The 19,166-nt window shown below is 39.4% G+C and overlaps 1 protein-coding gene across 1 annotated transcript in view; it reads right to left on the minus strand.

Annotated features, from left to right (window-relative positions):
- The window catches only part of LOC122621349 (piezo-type mechanosensitive ion channel component), an 831,372-nt gene that overhangs the window by 92,625 nt on the left and 719,581 nt on the right, over positions 1-19,166 (minus strand). The window contains exons 17-18 of the mRNA XM_043799189.1: positions 16,216-16,769; positions 15,916-16,152 (exon numbers count right to left, since the gene is read on the minus strand). Of these exons, the coding sequence (XP_043655124.1) occupies positions 15,916-16,152; positions 16,216-16,769 (791 nt within the window). The remainder of the gene's footprint in view (positions 1-15,915; positions 16,153-16,215; positions 16,770-19,166) is intronic.

Raw genomic sequence — 19,166 nt, forward strand, 5'->3', positions numbered from 1 at the left:
AGCGTACTTTTGTGCTCTAACATGATATGGCTCGGGGTATTTGACAGTATTTGGTGTTAAATTGTCCGATTTATAAATTGACTCGTTGGGACATTCTTCTGCACTGGGCTTTGTTAGTGAATTACTCTGAGAATTTGCTCCACACCCGTAGCAAAAGATTGAGCGAACTTCGAGACAATCGTCAAAACGATGTCCAATTTTGTCGCAATTTCAACACTTCAGTTGCTTGCGTTGTGTTGCTGCAACTTCAGCTGACTTGCTATCATTAAATTCAAGTTCTATCTGAGACACGAAAGATCGTTGCTGAATACTACTCTTCAATGGTTGAGTTTCTTTATCCCTTATTAATATATTCTTCTCTGTTTAACACCTAATTCATATTCTTTAAATTTAATTGAATTAAGATATAGAAGTTTGTGTTTTGTAATATTTCCGTCTTTTCGTTTCGAAGTATTTGATCTTCAGTTGGTCTTATTAGTAGGCACACACATACAAAAAAATAATATAAATAGAAATGAAGTTCACAAGTTAGAGGTTCCGTGGTCTTCTTTAAAAATATATAGTTGTTAACTTCTAAATAAATTTAAATTTGTGTTGCTCTTTGGCCATCTTCAAAATCGATTCAGAATCCACAATAAATGAGCACGCAGATCAGCGCAACAATTCAATTACTCTACTAAATTTTAAGCTCGAGTTTACAAATGTCTGGACCAAGCGCGTGGCACATGGCAGCGGGCGGAAAATGCGGCCACTGTTGCGCTGACACTCGCTTCTCTTATTCTTCTCCTCTGCTTGGCGGCTTCAGCTGCGATTTGCTCGAGGAATAATTTTACGATGTCGGCAGGTTAGGGTTTCATGTGGCCGCCTCTACGCCGCCCCGAGATCTGTCCCGATCCTGGCCAGAAATCTCTGAAGAACTTGCTCAGCCGGTGGCCAACGCTCACGAGCTGATGTGACTCTGCTCTCTGGAGCTGCTATGGCCGGCCGTCTTCAACGGATCTTCCCTCTCTTTCTTCCCTCTTGCTGGGGGTAAAATCCCTCGAAAACTCCTCCTGTGCCTGTTGGCTCTCTTTATCGGCCAAAATGTACACTCAAAAATTCTTGACCACACGGTATTAAATTGTTCACCCTTATTGTGACGATCGGCAGCAATTTGCATGCGAACGATTTGGGGTCAGAAAAGAAATGAGCGAGAACTCTGTCGCGAAAAGTTGGCTGTGAAGTTGCCAAACTTCATCTAACGAAATACATCCAGGCGCTCTTCTCCTTTTCCGACTTCACACGCATTCGGTGCACACGAGAAAGGGTTAGCGTTATGCAGGTAGGCTGTGTGCGGGAACGGTGCAGAACTTTTCGTTGCTCGCGCTCTCCGCTCTCCGCTATACCGTACTCTATTGCTGTGGTGATAAGCGGACATAAATTCTATTTGAATTTCCGCAATGTATTAAATAAAATTTTTTATGTTGAATATTTCTGTTTGCGACTGGCTGCGACACCTTGTACACGAAATATCTTCCTCCAACTTTGGACACGAGATCGGTAGTCTCCCTTTGGACACACATTCTCTATCCCCCACTTTGGACACGAGATCAGTTGTCTCCCTCTGGACACGAACTCTATATCTTCCCGGATTCTTAGTCTGCTTAGGTCTTTTATACTGGGCTAGAATTTTTCCGGTATTCTCCAGTCATCGGTTCTATAGAACACTATTTCACTATTTTCACTATTGTTGGAGTCAATGCCGTACTGATGAACTTTGCCATGTTTCCATGTGAAATGTTTTGGCCGCTGGACTGGTTATTTGACACAAGATTATTGTCGAACTGCACTTTCTTTTTTGCACTCAGGCTGACTCAACAACGTAGTTGTATCACTCCCTCTGCTTTAGATTCTGGCGGATTCATGTGAAAATCTTCAAAGTCTTATGATCTTAAAAAGAGGGTGTACGTATCATACTTCCATCTATAAATATTTCTTTGCTTATTCAATTTTGATTTAATACAGTTTTTGGCATATTCCTCGTCAATAAAATACTTGGTTCTGTTTATGGGGAAGACAACCAATATGCCAATATGGGTTTGAAGTTGATCTGAAGCTGGATCCCAGGCTAATCCCAATGCTTTGGCGATATTTTATCTATCGTGAAATTTGATTAACTGCTTCTGGTCGTAGTCGGACTCCCCTTCCAGTGCTGCTGACTCATTCGAACACACTTTACGGATTGGAAAGTGGACTTTCGACAGTAGCTCCTTCATCTGACGACGATTTTCGATCCACTCCTCAACTGAGTACCCTGCAGAGATTAAATCATCCACATATAAATCTTTACGAACAATTTTTGCTCCAACTGGAAATGATTCCTCCTCATCATAAGAGAGCTTATGCATGGCTTGGTTCCATAAGTCACAGTGTTATATTTAAAATACTGAACTCATCGGTGGAGTTCTCTTGCCAATGCAAGAAGTCTTCCAGGTACGAACCAAGCACGCAGCGGTCCATCTTTTAAAAACATAAAACGAAGCGCTATATTAAAGATTTTTTGCTGAATGGGTGGCCCTGCAAATAGTAAATCGTTCAGAGAGCTACCGAAAGTCGTTTTAGCTGATCCATAGATAGTTCCTTTGCTACAAGAGACATGTGGTTTAGATCGAAACACTCCCGTAAAAATGCTGAATACTGAGCTATCAGGGCTGAGTTTGTATCCAGCTTAGTTTCCAAACTCCTGAAAAGTTGAGTTTGGAATCCTGAAGTAGAAAAGAAGCGAACAGAGTATTGACCATTCCCAAGTCGAGTGTAATTTTCCGTGAAAAGTTGTATAACGAACTGTTTTTCTATTGCTGCTCGCTACGAACTGCAAAGGCTAGCTCAGAGAGTTTTTTTGGTCGTCCCAACAGGGTTGTCGTCCGTTAGGTCGAACCAGAGCACTTCCTAGAACCACCGTTGGAACACCCGGAAGCGCACGTCTCTTTGGACCGCACTTGTCCCAGAACACCAACCACTGAGTCCATAATTCTTTTCTAATCATGCCATATCCTTCTGTTCTCCTGTCGCGTGTATCCCTGCTCTGCTCCGCTATGTCATTTGCGGTAATCGTCCTTGTATGTCCGCTTTTGACACTCCCTGGCTGCTCTTTGTGTTTCCGAAATGGGTATTTTTACAACATATAAATGTAAGATCTGCTGAATCCGGCACAAATCCAACATGCAAAAACATCAAGATCGGAAGGGCTTTCTAAAATTAATACTAGTGGTCGAGTACTCGAACAGATATGTGGAAAAAGGAGTTAAAACTAAAGGACGGCAAAAATGATGATTGGTCGTCATCACTGCAGCCTCAAGAAGACCGCCAAAGTGAGGTGATCGAAGAAAAATCAAAACTCCATGGTTTTTGCCAAGCTCAAATATAACACTGATTTAATATGGTCTGCGCCAAGGGGGTCGTCGCCTCCTCCTCTGTCTTCATAATAATCGGCTCGGACTTTTAAAGAAACCAAATAAATACACAAACGTAAAATGTTACAGGAGCCTTTTTCGCTCCTAAGGATTGTAGAAAATGGGCTTTCGTCCTCCTTGCACAACAGCTACTAAAGAAAAGTCTTGGACTCTGTGACTCAACCAAACCAAAAGAGTCACGCAATTTGCAGATAAAACTGTCCGTCGGCAAGGCCTTGCTGTAAATTGAAGAGTTGAAAATAAGAACAACATCAGATCCGACACCGGATCCTAGGCGAGGCCTACCGAATTCGCAAAACCGCCTCCATCGTCAAACCTCACGTAAGATTTCTTTTTAACTTTCAAAGCATTCTTCAATATGGCTAATAAAGTTGAACACCATTTTTTAGTTTAATATAGCCTCTGGGCAAGAGGGCAGAAGTCTGCTGCATTATGTTGATGGCCTCATTCTTGGAACTTGTGCCAGATATACCATTTATCATACCATCCTGCGATTCTCAAGAGAGGGCAGCGACTGAGCCCTATGCCGGAGTGGACGCTGCTGGTGGCCGCAGTCACACGGATAAATGTCGTCAGCAAAGGTTGTAGCGTTCAGCATCGCCTGGTTGTGCACTTCTAGTGATGCTCTGCGCTATTCTCGTCGGAATTGGCGTGGGTTTTTTTCTACCTCAGCTATACCCTAAAATTAATTAGGAAAATAAGTGCACTACTGAATCTAATATGGTGGACTAATAAAAATCGTGATAGGCTTTACCCACAAATGAAGAGAAAATCGGGATTAACAAGTCTTTGTCCAGTCAGGCGTTAGGGAAGCTTGGATGTTATGCGCCTCCCTATTCTATACCAACACTACCTTGGTAGCTGGTGTACATATTCTATTAGCTAACCCTTGATTGATAATAATTAAGTTCCAGCGAACTTTACACATGTTGATGTTTCGGTGACGATCCATTAATAATGAAAGACTAGACCAGTATTTCATTACGTTACAAGTTTACTTCATTCTTTCCGTTTTATTTCTCTTATTAACTTAACTTTAATTTCTTCATTTTTGACTTTAAATTTTATAGTGAATTTAATTAAAAACAAGAGAGAACGCTATAGTCGAGTTCCCCGACTATCTGATACCTGTTACTCAGCTAGTGAAGGTGCGAAGATAAATTTCAACACTGACCGTTTTTGGGCGTTAGAGTGGGCGTGCCAAAACGATTTTTGCTAAATAGAGTTAACGAACAAGACGAACAAAAAATTTGCAATTTGCAAAATTTTGAAAAAATTGCATAACATTTTTCAAAAGTATGTGCGTGACAGTTTTGTGCGGTTTGTCTGCGTTAGGGTGGACGTGGCAAAAGTTTTTCTGCAGATCGATAGAAATGGGCAATACTAATACAAAAAATGAAAAATTTTGAAACATTTTTCAAAAGTGTGGGCGTGGCAGTTTTGGGCGGTTTGTAGGCGTTAAAGTGGACGTGGCAACATAATTCGATAAACTTACGCTGCGTCTCTGAAGTGTGCATGCTTAATCTCAACATTCTAGCTTTTATAGTTCCTGAGATCTCGACGTTCATACGGACAGACAGACGGTCAAACGGACGGACAGACGGACGGACATAGTCATATCGACTCGGCTATTGATCCTGATCAAGAATATATATACTTTATATGATCGGAAGCGGTTCCTTCTGCCTGTTACATACTTTTCAACGATCTAGTATACCTTTTACTCTACGAGTAACGGGTATAACTACGTCCTTAGATCGAATAGAATAATATCAAAATATGAAAATATAGGCTTACATTATATTCAAAGAAAATTATTTGCTCATTTAAAATTTTATCAAAAAAAAACAACTCAACACCAAAACGAAAATACGCGAGAATAGTGATTATGCCGTTCGACAGTTATAGCGTCGATACTCGATTAGCACCAGAAAATTTTTTTCTACGTCATATCATTCACAATAATTGCTCACGTTAATCCTTTAATTCGTTTGGCCCATCGAAGCAGTTGTTGGTTCCTTTAGGATGAAATTAAGACAGTTCGTACGAGATATGAAGGTATATGGTGCTATAACATTTCAGATCCGAAGATATTCTTTGTCACGAGTTAGGGTAATCACCTATCAAGACGTATTTCCGAACATTAGTAAGTTTGGGCTACATGTAGCAAGGTTTATGGCATCGCAACCGCGTACAAAAAGGGTTGTTGCAGGTTCACTAGATCGATTGTTTGTTTGTTTATGTTATGTCAGCCGTTGTTTTTTTTTTTTATTAGCGCCGTTGGATCCGTTTGGACCGGCGCAACGCGGCTCAGGCCGTCCGGACGACTCCTTTAGATCAACTTGACGCGAATGTAATCTGTCGTGATTGTGAGCGGTAGTGGGCGTAGTTACAGCCGCCAGCAGGGGCGTGGTAGCCCGTCACAAGAGGCACATGGTTGCCTCTGCAAAGGATTTTGGTTTTAGCTATGTTGCACCACTAACAACAACAAAAAAATTCGCAAAAACAGGCATTACATGCAGTATTTACCATACGCAGCGACAATTTCCAAAGGTTATATCACTTGCTGCTCTTATTGTTTTTATTAGTCGAGTTACACGTTATCACTTGTAATACTTATTACTTTTCAATAGCTGCAGACGTATGTCTGATCACTGTTTGGAAATCTGCCTGCGGGGCTAACTTCGCTTCCAGGAATTTACGTTGGAACTGCAAGAACGAAAAGTAACGGGGATATGGCGTGATATTTTCGATTCCTCGCGGTTTACATTGACGTTCGTTCGACTTTTTGGTCGCAACTGAAATTTTGGTGTGAGCGAGAGGGTAGATGAGCGACGAAGAGAAACTGACCTTGAATATTCTGGCACTCAGCCGCTCTCTCAGTAAAATTTACGTACATGAGCTAGATGGTACCCTTTACGCTCTCACATATTAATTGAACCCCACAGTTAACTGCTGGAGAGTCTTATCTTAAGAAGCGGTTAACTGAAATTCGCCAAACTTTTTCCGATCTGTATATCCTTAAGATGATATATGCCCATTGTCTTATTTTTGCTCATTCGCTAACTCATAGTATGCTGGGCATACTTTTTTAATAACCATCGATTTAACAAATACGGGGGCAAGTTTACTACTGAATTTCTTGACTGCATTGCTCTGAGCAAAGTTTCGGGCAAAGTTTCGTGTCACCTACATTCAGCTGTACGCTTCGACTTCGCAGGTTGTACCGCGTCGTGCGTCGTGGCAATCTTAGCTTTAGCGTCTTGTCGAGCTAACTGTAAAATATCTGGATATTTTAAGGCTACATCGTCTGTCAGGGTGTCGAGCTTACGAAGTTCATAATCTCTTCCGTTTAAAATCATATTATGACCGAAGCAAAGAAAATAAGGTGAGAAACCTGTATTACGGTGAAAGTTAGCCCTCAAGGATCCGCTTATTTCGCTTAAATGTTGATCCCAAGTCGTGTGATGTTGTCCAACATATGCGCGCACTGCTGCCTACACCGACCTATTAAAGTAGATCGCCGTGCAGATATGTGTAACGCCGAAACGAGTCAGAAAAGCCTTAAACTGAGCCGACTTAAACTGTGAACCATTGTCTGTTAAGATCGCCTCGGGCACGCCGAAGGTATAAAATACGTACTTCACTAGGAAATCTAGGATTTTGTCAGACGTAAATTTCTTTAATGGCTGTAGAAGATGAAACTTTGAAAGATGATCGACTATGATTAATAACCCGATGTTCCCCTCCTTAGACCTAGGATATGGTCCTAATAAGTCCATGTAACATTTTTGAAATGGTCTGTCCAACGTCATTGGTCTACCCATGGGTGGGTCTATACGAACGGATTTGAGTGATCATACCCGGCCAAAAAAAGGAATTATTTAAGTTTCGTTGCCATCCGTCCTCTTCCTAGATGAGCTGATTCAGCTGGATAATGTGCTCGCTGTAGAACGGTATCTCTAAGAGTCGAAGGTACCCAAAGTTTCCATGATGCACTATCTAAACGTTTCTCTTCTGCTTTCTTGTTGTCAACACGCTTGTAAACATATCCATTGGATACCTGTAGGTCTGGCAATTTTAATTGGTTTTCCTGTATTCTCTTAATCAAATCCAAATATTCCAATGATTTAAATTCATTTGACGAAAAATCAATCATAGGACCACCATCTTGGATTTCATTGACTACGATTTCGTCTCGCCTTGAAAGTGTGTCCGCCACTACGTTTTGTGTCCCTTTCCGGTGTTTAATTTCGAAAGAAAACCCTTGTAATCGGATGGACCACCTAGCTAATCTCCCTGACAAATCGTTCTGTTTCATCAGCCACTGCAACGAAGCGTGGTCCTTCAACGTAGGCTCTGAACTTGTTTATTCCTCTGATCACGGCTGGGCACTCCGATTCGGTCACCGAATAGTTACGCTGCGCTTTCGAGAGTTTTTCGGACATATATGCTATGGGAAGCTCGATTCCTTCTTCATCTGTTTGCGCCAAAACGCACACTATACCGTGCAGACTGGCATCACAAAGAAGAATAAACGGTTTCGAGAAGTCAGGCGTGCGTAAGACAGGTGAAGACGTTAGCCTATCCTTTAACTGGGTGCTCGATCCGCTTCTGCGTTCCATTCAAACGAACGCCTTTTCTTTATCAAATCTGTCAACGCTCGGGCGATAGAGGTATAATTCTCCAGAAATCGCCTATACGATCCGGCGAGACCTAAAAATCTCCGGAGTTGCTTGGCAGTAATAGGGATTGGAAAGTCCCTAATTGCTGAGATCTTGTCTGGATCAGCTTTCAGCTGCCCTTCCCCGATAATGAAACCTAAATATCTTATCTCTTTCATACAAAACTTGGCCTTCGCGATATTAATTGTAAAATTAGCCTTACGAAAATATTCTGCCACTTCCTCGATCAGTTTCATATGCGATTCGAAATCATCCGAGAGGATCAGGAGGTCGTCTAGATAGACAAATACTCTTGTTCTTAATTCCGGCGGTATGACTTGGTCCATTAATCTGCAGAGCGTTTGAGCTGCATTGCATAGCCCAAACGGCATTACTTTATACTGTGCATTGCAATGCCAATGCATTGGCGAGATTTCTCCTCGAGAGGTATCTGCCAAAAGGCATGCTTCATGTCTAAGCTGGTAATAATTCGGGCAGGTGGCAGTCTGCTAAGAATGCCATCCCCGTGAGGCAATTGGTAAGCGTCCTTTAGGGTAAGCTTGTTCAGTTCGTGAGAGTCTAGACATAACCGAGTCTTTTCTCCCTTCTGAACCAAAACGCAATTACTACTCCATGGGCTATTCGACTCTTCGATAACGTCCATCGCGAGCATATTCTCGACTTCCGAAAACATCGCCTTATCTTTTGCTCGTGACACCGGCCAGTGCCTCTGCTTGACTGGTCGGGAACTGCCTATATCTATGCTGAGCTCCATAATATGCGTACGCCCTAGGCCTTCTTCCTCGTATGATGGAAGTTTGCTTATGACTTGGCTGAGCCTATCCTGTTGATCGGTAGAGTGTTCATGGTTCTTGGCCTAACTCTGAAACTGAACCGACACTGTCAGTAATTTTGCTGAGTAGGCCGAACTTTTTCCAGAAATCAATACCTAAGTACACATCCTGTTTTAGATCAGGAATGATAAAGAACTGTACGGAATTTTTCTGATTGCGATATGTACAGTTAATTTCCAACAGCAAATAATCCAATTTTATTTCGAACGAAACGGTCTGTACTCGGTCGTAAATCCGTACCCATTTTCTATAAAATACTCAATTTACTCCCGGTAATGATCGATGAAAGTTTTGCCGACAACTGACTTTTAAATTTCTATCTACTTTAGAACCTTTCATGTCTTGTTAAGTTGAAGAGGGAGCGCCAGAGAACTCTAACAGTAAAAGGGTATACTAGATTCGTTGAAAAGTATGTAACAGGCAAAAGGAAGCGTTTCCGACCATATGAAGTATATATATTCTTAATCAGAATCAATAGCCGAGTCCATCTGGCCATTTCCGCCTGATTGTCAGTCCAATCGTATGAACGTCCAGATTCAGATCTTTGTTAACTGATGTGGCGACGCCTATTCTAACGCCCACAAAACGACCAAAGCTGTCACGCCCACACTTTTGAAAAAGGTTTTAATATTTTTACATTTTTTATTAGTCTTGTAAATTTCTATCGATAAGCCAAACAATTTTTTGCCACGCCCACTCTAACGCCCACATTATCGACCATTTACCAAATCGAAAATTGTTGTTGCCGACGGTATTTTGTTTGTTAAATCTGAGGTGGGGTCAGAAATATATTCTTTATAAAATAACTAAGTGGCAGAATGATTTTGTGGGGATGTGGAATTAACATCAATAGACCACTGAGTTAACTATTTTTTCCCTTAGTAAATAAGATCTGATTTGATATAAAACAAGAGAAAACGCTATAGTCGAGTTCCCCGACTATCTGATACCCGTTACTCAGCTAGTGAAAGTGCGAAGGAGTCGTCAGCACTGACAGTTTTTGGCGGTTTGTGGGCGCTAGAGTGGGCGTGGCAAAAAGTTTTTTGGCAAATCGATAGAAATTTATAAGACTAATACAAAAATGAAAAAATATCAAAACATTTTTCAATAGTGTGGGCGTAGCAGCTTTGGGCGGTTTGTGGGCGTTAGAGTGGGCGTGGCAAAAAGGTTTTTTGGCAAATCGATAGAAATTTATAAGACTAATACAAAAATGAAAAAATATCAAAACATTTTTCAATAGTGTGGGCGTGGCAGTTTTGGGCGGTTTGTGGGCGTTAGAGTAGGCGTGGCCACATGAATCGACAAACTTGCGCTGCGTCTATGTCTCAGGAGTCAGTATGCTTAATCTCAACTTTCTACCTTTTGTAGTTCCTGAGATCTCGACGTTCATACGGACGGACAGACGGACAGACGGACGGACAGACGGACATGGCCAGATCGACTCGGCTATTGATCCTGATCATGAATATATATACTTTATATGGTCGGAAACGCTTCCTTCTGCCTGTTAAATACTTTTTAACGAATCTAGTATACCCTTTTACTCTACGAGTAACGGGTATAAAAAGGCATTTGCTTTTCATTTCAGCCATATAAAATTGCCCGTTTTACAAATCGAAAAATTCTTACGATTTCGAAAACCGGAGCACCAATTTTTCGATTTCAAATCGAAATTGTAAAAATCTTACGAATTCGATTACCGGAGCATGCCTGACTAATAAAAAAAAAAGAAAAAATATCAACACAATTATCAAAAGTGTGGGCGTGGCAGTTTTGGGTGGTTTGTGGGCGTGGCAAAATGAATCAACAAACTTGCTCTGGGTCTTTGTCTCTGGAATCTGTATGCTTAATCTCAATTTTCTAGCTATTGTAGTTCCTGAGATCTCGACGTACAGACGGACGGCTATTGATCCTGATCAAGAATATATAAGTTAACAACAAAAATGTTAAAATCCAGAACAATGAACCCCAAGCTCAGCGTCTGCATAATTTCCTGCACACGCCGAGCCGCCAAGTTGAATTCGAAGAATCTGATTGGTAACAACTTCCGCTACCACCAATTCAAGTGATTCCAAGAAGACTGCACCGATTTGACCAGCAAAAAATCAGCCGATGTCGTGGCCTATTGGAAAGCTAAGGAGCCGACGCCGATCCTCTGCCACCAAGGGCAGCGCAGCTCACAGCCAAGGACTCACAGCTTGCTAGGGACAGCTTAGGGTAATTTAGTTGCAAATTGGATTTATACAAATAAAGTCGTTCTTAACTGAACTCCAATATATTTTATTTTTGTACCTTGCTACCAGCAAAGTAATTAACTTGCGCCCGAACAGGGACCAGTGCGCGTACGAAACAACAAAACGCTTTGTAAGTTCGCGGCTAGCAATAACATTTGAAAAATCGGGAGAGTTTTCCCGAAGAAAATTTGTTAATAAACTGGGACTGGCGGCTAGCAGCCTAGCTGGGAAATTTCCACGGAAAGAAAAAGACGCGAGGTTCGGTCCAAATATGTTTATTGCGAGGGCGCAGCCAGCAGATTCGACTTCAGTTTTACGACTGCCTTGTCGTGAGCAGCATCCGAACATTCAGATTCAACGAAGAGCGAAAGCTTATCAGTGCGCTCAAGCTAGCGCATAGTCGAGTGGTTTAGATCAACCTGATAAGCTTTTTACAATTCATTTGTTTACATTTACATTTCATTTCGAATTCATATTTAACAATAACTAGGCTTACATATAACTTATATTTAACAATGAAAACTTAAACTACTGCTCCAACAACATTTACGGCAACCGGTCAAAACGCGAGTGACAAGAACGCGCAACTCACGAAAAATTAACATTAACAATACCGTAAAACGATAAAACAAACAAAAAGATCACAAAAGTGATATAACTAATTCCAACTTTACGATTTCCAAGGTACCCTCTAAAGTACAAGGAAAAACCAGCCACTGGTTATAAAACTAATAAAATTTATTTATAAAAGACACAAAAACATATTATTTTCAAGTAAAAACACAAGGTCCTAATAACTCAATTCAAACATAATTAGAAATAAGCTCCATTATTTGCTCCCTTGATCTATTTTAAACTCGACCCATTCTTAGTTCGGTTTTACTTAGTGTTTTATGGCTAACGTGAACAACCTCATAAGACCCTCGATACTTAAATCTATCTGGGACTTTTCAGGTGATCCGTCCGAATTCAGTTCTTGGAGGAAAGGAGTAGACCGTATCTTAGAAGCATACAGTGCTTTCCAGGATACCCCGAAATACTATGGTATTTTACATACCATACGTAATAAAATTGTAGGACCCGAAATGTCGAAATGTCTGACTCTGCATTATGCTGACAAGCGCGACATCAACACATTAGAATACCAAATGACGATGCTTATACAGGGTGCCAACCAATCTGTAGAAGAGTTCTATCAAACGGTTTATAAGCACCTATCCCTAATCCTAAACAAGATCGGTTGTATGGGGTTAGGAAAATAAGCAGAACTGTTAATGACGAAAAAGTACAGAGATAAGGCTCTAGACACCTTCGTACGAGGGTTACAAGGCGATTTGCCTCGTCTACTGGGAATTAAAGAACCAGTAGACTTACCCTCGGCATTACACCTTTGCCTCAAGTTAGAAAATCAGAACTTCAGGGCAAAACATGCAGCAAACATAGGGACAAGACAGTTTAGGAATCAGTCTTCAAAGCCTTCACCTGCTCCTCGCAGTAATTTATTTATCAATAGACAACCACCAATTCCACCCCCCAGAATTCGATATTACCAATTCGGACAGCAACTACCGACCGCTTTACCACGACAAAACTTCGCTTACCAGCTTGCACAGCCAGTAGCTGCACCTCGACCTTTTCAGAATAAGCAATTCCCGCCACAACAGTCAGCGCCACCTAGGCCACAGGCCCCAAAACCACTGCCTCGTCCAGAACCTATAGATGTGGATCCCAGTGTTCAGACTAGAATGGTGAACTATATGAACAGACCTCGCTTTGAACTAGGTAAAAGACCACCTGGTCCAATACCAGATGGAATGAAGCGACAAAGGAACTTTAACATACAGACTACAACAGAAGAAAACGAAACGCGACCCACGGAGACTCCATTGTCCTCGATGGACTACGAGCAAGCTATGGCAGAGTACGAGGACCACGACTACCTTGACGACAACTTGGACGACTACGTAGATCAGATAGATGAAGTGGACGCTGACAATAACACTTACGACTACTACGACAACGCTGGGTTAAATTTTTTAGAATAAAAAATTCCTCTCTTCCATACTTCGTATGCAAGATGAGGAATGGCAAATTTATTAGAATACTTATAGATACCGGTTCAAACCGAAATTATATCCAACCTAAATTCGTAAATAACCCTATACAGAATAAATCACCTTTCAATGCTGTCTCAGTAGGCGGTAGCACAGTAATTACGCATCGTAAGGTAGCGATCCTTTTTAATATTCAGGATGTTGAAGTTAAGTTTTTTCTGTTGCCCACATTGAAATCTTTCGATGCCATTTTAGGCAATAACTTCACTTTTAAGAGGGGAAGATGGACACGTGTCCAAAAGAATGTTATCCAAAAAAATTATTTCACTAGACAAAGAAGCTCTAGAATCTTTCAAGAAGCTATAAGAAACTATACGAACGCACAGATACTGACAATGAACAAGGGGATCGGAAAGCTACAAACCTCAACAACTAAACTAATACACCTCATTAACCTCGACCAAATCCAAACCGCTTTAGATATTTTACATGAACATACGGAAAATAGCTTTAAACGCAGTCCATTATACGCTACCCTTCACCATGAGATAAACACAACTTATCACACATTCCGAACAATCACAGCCTTTCCCAAAACTCGAAAAACTAGGTCCTTAAATTGGCTAGGGTCAGGATGGAAGTACATAGCGGGTAGTCCAGATCATGGTGACCTGGTTTTGATAGAGAAGAACTTAGATAAGCTTATTGACAATAATAACCAACAGGTCATTGTTAACAAACAGTTAGAAGAAAGAATAAATAAACTAACTTCAGTATCTAACGCTCTCAGCAATTATATTCAAAAAAGCAGTTCAGTAAGTATCGAGACGGCTATTAGTTTGAACAACCAGATTCGCCTTTTAAAAGAAGACATTATTAACATTAAATATGCCATTCAATGGGCACGATTAAACGTAGTTAACACACTTGTATTAAACGAAGATGAGCTAATTGAAATCGAGAAAATTTTTTAAAGAAATAATATGCCAAACCTATCAATGGAAGAAATAATGGAGTTTTCCGATGTGTAATTTCTACATAATAAAACAACACTTCTGTATATTGTAAAAGTTCCAAACTTAGAAGAAATACAATACCAAGACCTTATTATAAAACCCATAGTAAAAAACAATTTAATCATACTCTTAAACTTTCAAGAAATCTTTGTTTACAAAAACCTTACCTATGGCATTCCCCAAACTTGTAAAACCGTAGAATATATAAAAATATGCGATAAGAAAAAAATTGTTAATATTAGTAATTCAAAATGTATACCAAAGCTAGTTCAGGGACAGAAAGCGCTGTGTAGTTTTAGCAATGCCGACCATGTACCCAAAATAGAAGAAGTCGACGATGGAATCATCCTACTAAGCGACTACGATGGAAACGTAACCTGGAACAACAAAGAACTTCACCTAGAGGGCACCTATCTGGTTCAAGAATCAAATGACTCGATAATTATCGACAACCAGCAGTTCAACAACTTGGAACCTACAGTCTCGACCCCCGGAGCACCTATTGTGCAGTTTGCGGCCGAAAAAAAAGAAAGACTTAAGGTTCTATCTCTTGAAGCATTGGAAGCATTGCACATAAACAACACTGGACAGCTGATGAACATAAAAATACACTCAACGGTTAACAGCATTACTTTGCTAACGCTCTTTGGGATTGAGCTGGTTCTCATCCTGGGTTTGCACATCTATAGCCAACAGCAGAAGAGCATAACCCTGCAACTAGGTCTCACGCCTGGAATGGAAGCGAAAGTCACCGCGATTCTCGCACCTACAAACCGCGAGCAATCTTCGACTGAGGCACAGTACCAGCTACCTCAGTTCAACGACATTCCATACTTATAGAAAAAGCTTGAGGACAAGCATAAAGAGTTAACAACAAAAATGTTAAAATCCAGAACAATGAACCCCAATAAGCAAGCTTCAATCTGCAAGCTCAGCGTCTGCATAATTTCCTGCACACGCCGAGCTGCCAAGTAGAATTCGAGAATTTCCTGCACACGCCGAGCTGCCAAGTAGAATTCGAAGAATCTGATTGGAAACAACTTCCGCTCCCACCAATGCAAGTGATTCCAAGAAGACTGAACCGAAGCTACGGAGCCGACGCCGATCCTTGCCACCAAGACTCACAGCCTGCTAGGGACAGCTTAGGGTAATTTAGTTGCAAATTGGATTTATACCAATAAAGTCGTTCTAAACTGAACTCCAATATATTTTATTTTTTTACCTTGCTACCAGCAAAGTAATTAACTTATATACTTTATATGGTCGGAAACGCTTCCTTCTGCCTGTTACATACTTTTCAACGAATCCAGTATACCCTTTTACTCTACGAGTAATGCGTATAAATAGTGTGAACATTTTTCCATCTTGTGGGCGTAACTAACTTAACCATCTTTGTGGGCGTTACAGTGGCGAAGAAATGTACAAGAAAATTATTAAATTAAAAAAAAAAACAAAATATTTTTATAAAGTGCTAGCGTGGCTACGTTCTGAGTTACACTCAGAATAGGCGTCAATAGAAACTGCATGCCTATTTTCGACATTTTTGAGCGTCCATACAAACAGACAGACTCTACAAAAACCGGGTAAAAATATTTTTAAAAGACTTTTGTATTTGTGAATGTGACAAAAGTGAGTACGTACCATCATAGTCCTTAATAAATTTTGCATTAGCTTGTTGTCTTTGCACAGTGAGAAACTTAGGTAAAATGTTTGGTACAATAACTTTCTCATTGGAAAAATCGGCAGACATAAGTCTAATTAGCTTATCCCTTGTATGTATTTTGTTCTCCGTTAGTGTATAATTAGTTTCATAGATTACAGCTTCTGGTGTCAGATTACATTTTAAGGTAAGAGTTAAATGTATTTCCAATGTTGCACCTAAATATTTTAGAACTGTATAATACTAAATATACTTTTATCGCGTCATATTAAAAAACTCACCATTTTTCAAATCATGTAATAAACGATCTTTATCAGGTGGCGGCATATTCCATAGGGATATGGAGTTTTCATAAAACTTAATAGCGGTAACATCAACAGCGTCATAAAGCATCATAGAATCCGATGCATAGTTGTTTAAAATTATACGATTAGTTAACTTTTGAAAATCTGTGTTTGAAAATTGAAGAATGTCTGATTTGCTTTGAGATACATATATTGGTTCATAATGATTTATTTTTAGTGCTATATCAGCCTTTCGTGGTATATTAGGCTTACCAACAGTTCCAACAAGTGCAAATAGGAACAGTGGACTCCATATCAGGGCAATGAGAATTAATATAATTGTTCCGCCAATTAGGAGTTTAGAATACAAAGCTTTCGGTTCTCCTCTTAGAACGGGAAAATCTGTATCCATTTGCCTATAGCAGCGTACAATAAATACCGACTGGAAAATGTCTTCCATTTTTATCCATTCCATTACTGTAAGAGTTGTGTCTATGCATACCCAGTCTAACATGGTTCGCAGAATATACAAAAATGGAATTTCCATGTAACTAAGTAAATAGTATATTTATTTTACGTACATAATCTAACATACATTTGATAGAAACTTGGGAGAGTTAGGAATCTGATTCACGATAATAGCAATAATTAATTGTCCTCATGAACATGTCCTCTAAATGGTTTTATTAACAAAATAGACAAAAGCCAATTTGTATACATATTTTTGTAAATATCTGCATTTATCAACTTTTTGTATAGATACTTTCATATTTAAAAAACAATCGTTGCAATAGAAGAAATAAATATAATTTTCGAATTTAATTAAAATTAATTTTTTTATTAGGGTATACGGTTATATCCACTTGCACGGCAGACAAAAATTGAATTTGTTTTAAAGGTTTATAGAACCTTTTGATGTACTTTTACAATAAGATATTTAATTTTAAAATATTGAATCCCCTTGTTTTTGTTATCGATCTCCCGTAGGTCCTCCGAAAAAATGATTAGCATTGAGGAAGACAAGCTGTGCAAAAATGAGTGTTCACCCCGAGGAAGTAACAAAAACCTTAAAGAGCACTCCAATTTAAAACATTTAGGATCGCAGTAATCTAAAACTACTTCTACTTTGGGGGCTCAGCAAAGGAAAAAAAGTTAACCAGAAGAACGATCGATAAGAATTAGAATTGTAATCAAACACGTATAAAAGCAGAACATAAAGCTAAAAGAAAATCCAACCAGAGTTGGCCAATCCTTTATCCGGAAAATGTGGTATACACACAGGAGCTCGCGAATACAAGTACACTTTTGGATATCTTGATAACGAACAATAAAATCGGCAAATGAAATCAAAACCAGGCAGACAAAATCAGTGTGCGAAGTTACAAAGGTGATCACAGCTGACAAAATCAGTGTGAGAGGTTACAAAGGTGATCAGAAAACAGTGATCACAGTGATCAAATATCGGTAATTCGATTTAAACTTTCGAATTATTTGAAGGCTCAGGTCGACGTTCATTGGGGAAGACAATCTGTCAATTAATGTGAGTGTTAAAGGGTTTGAATACATATATGGTACGGCTTACAGAAATTTTTGTTTGCATCACGTCCGTGCAAAGATGCTTGCCAACAGTGAGCGTGAATCAACTTGAGTAAAGCTGAAAACAGCCCTGTTAGCTGAATTAAAGACAGCTATATAAGCTTATGTCGGAGAGAAATATTAAAAAAGGCAAAAGTTTACAGGAATACGTTTTTCTCCTGAAAGAGATAGCTTCCAATGGAAACATGGAAAACAGTTCTCCAGTCAACAAATTTATAGAAACACTTCTGTGATACGATATTATTTGCGAAAAATGGAAAATTGAATATAAGAAGCCAATGGTAACAACGATAGCAGAGCAGAACATACACTTTATCAAAGATACGAATTTTTAGAACTGTGGAGCTAAATGGCATACATCTGCAAATTGTGAAAAGGCATCAAGACTAAAACATGTTTTCAGGTTAACAATTTCCGGTACAAGAGCACTCAGTGAAAAAATGGGAGCAGCCAACATTTGTTGGTTACATACCTTATGTAAATAAAATGGAATAATTTTTGATGCTACTTACAAGAAACTTAATAATGCAAAGATACACCTTAGCGCGTTTCGTAAATCAGACAAAAACAATATCAACCTGCCAGAATCGTTTGATCCAATTTTTTTAAGAGAAGGTGTAAAACTTGTAACGAAGTTGGCAAAGTTGGCGAAGTTGGTAAAGAGTCTTGCAAGCAAGAAACTGCACACTGGGCCAGATTTAATTTTTTTGGCAAAAAGTCTAATAATTAAGCTGAAGAGCTGAATTTTTGTAGAATTGGTGCATTTGACATTTCAAATACATGCGTTTAATTTCAATCGGACCACGCCTACCCATACGGCCCATATAAGGATATATAATTAAGGAGTAAATTTGGCATAATTATTTCTTTTTATTATAATAAATTTAAACTGAGTTTATTATTTATTTTTATATCATTATTATATAATTATTTAATGATAATTATATAATTATATAATTATATATTATATTAATTATTATATAATATATCATTATACTATTATATTAATTATAATTTTCTACGTCCAAATGCATAGAATCTCCGAATCCGAGTCGCTATCATCGCTTCCCAAACAATATTCATTATTAATATGTTTTACATTTGGTGCATCTAAAAGATTGATGGCGGCAAGGCGATTTTTTTATTTTGAGATGACCTTTTGTTTATATTTAGGCTTGAAAGAAAAGGATCCGATGAATCAATGGATCGGTGAAATAAGTCCGTTAAATTGATCGTTGATATGATCGTCTATCGCTCTTGTAGAATTTATTACGTGCTTCAGATGCTTTCTCTCTAAAGCAACCGATAGGTAAAACCGAGGATGCTATTATCTGAGGACCGTGAAGCAAAAC

This window comes from Drosophila teissieri, chromosome 3R, assembly GCF_016746235.2.
Source record: "Drosophila teissieri strain GT53w chromosome 3R, Prin_Dtei_1.1, whole genome shotgun sequence".
Classification (NCBI taxonomy): Eukaryota; Metazoa; Arthropoda; class Insecta; order Diptera; family Drosophilidae; genus Drosophila; species Drosophila teissieri.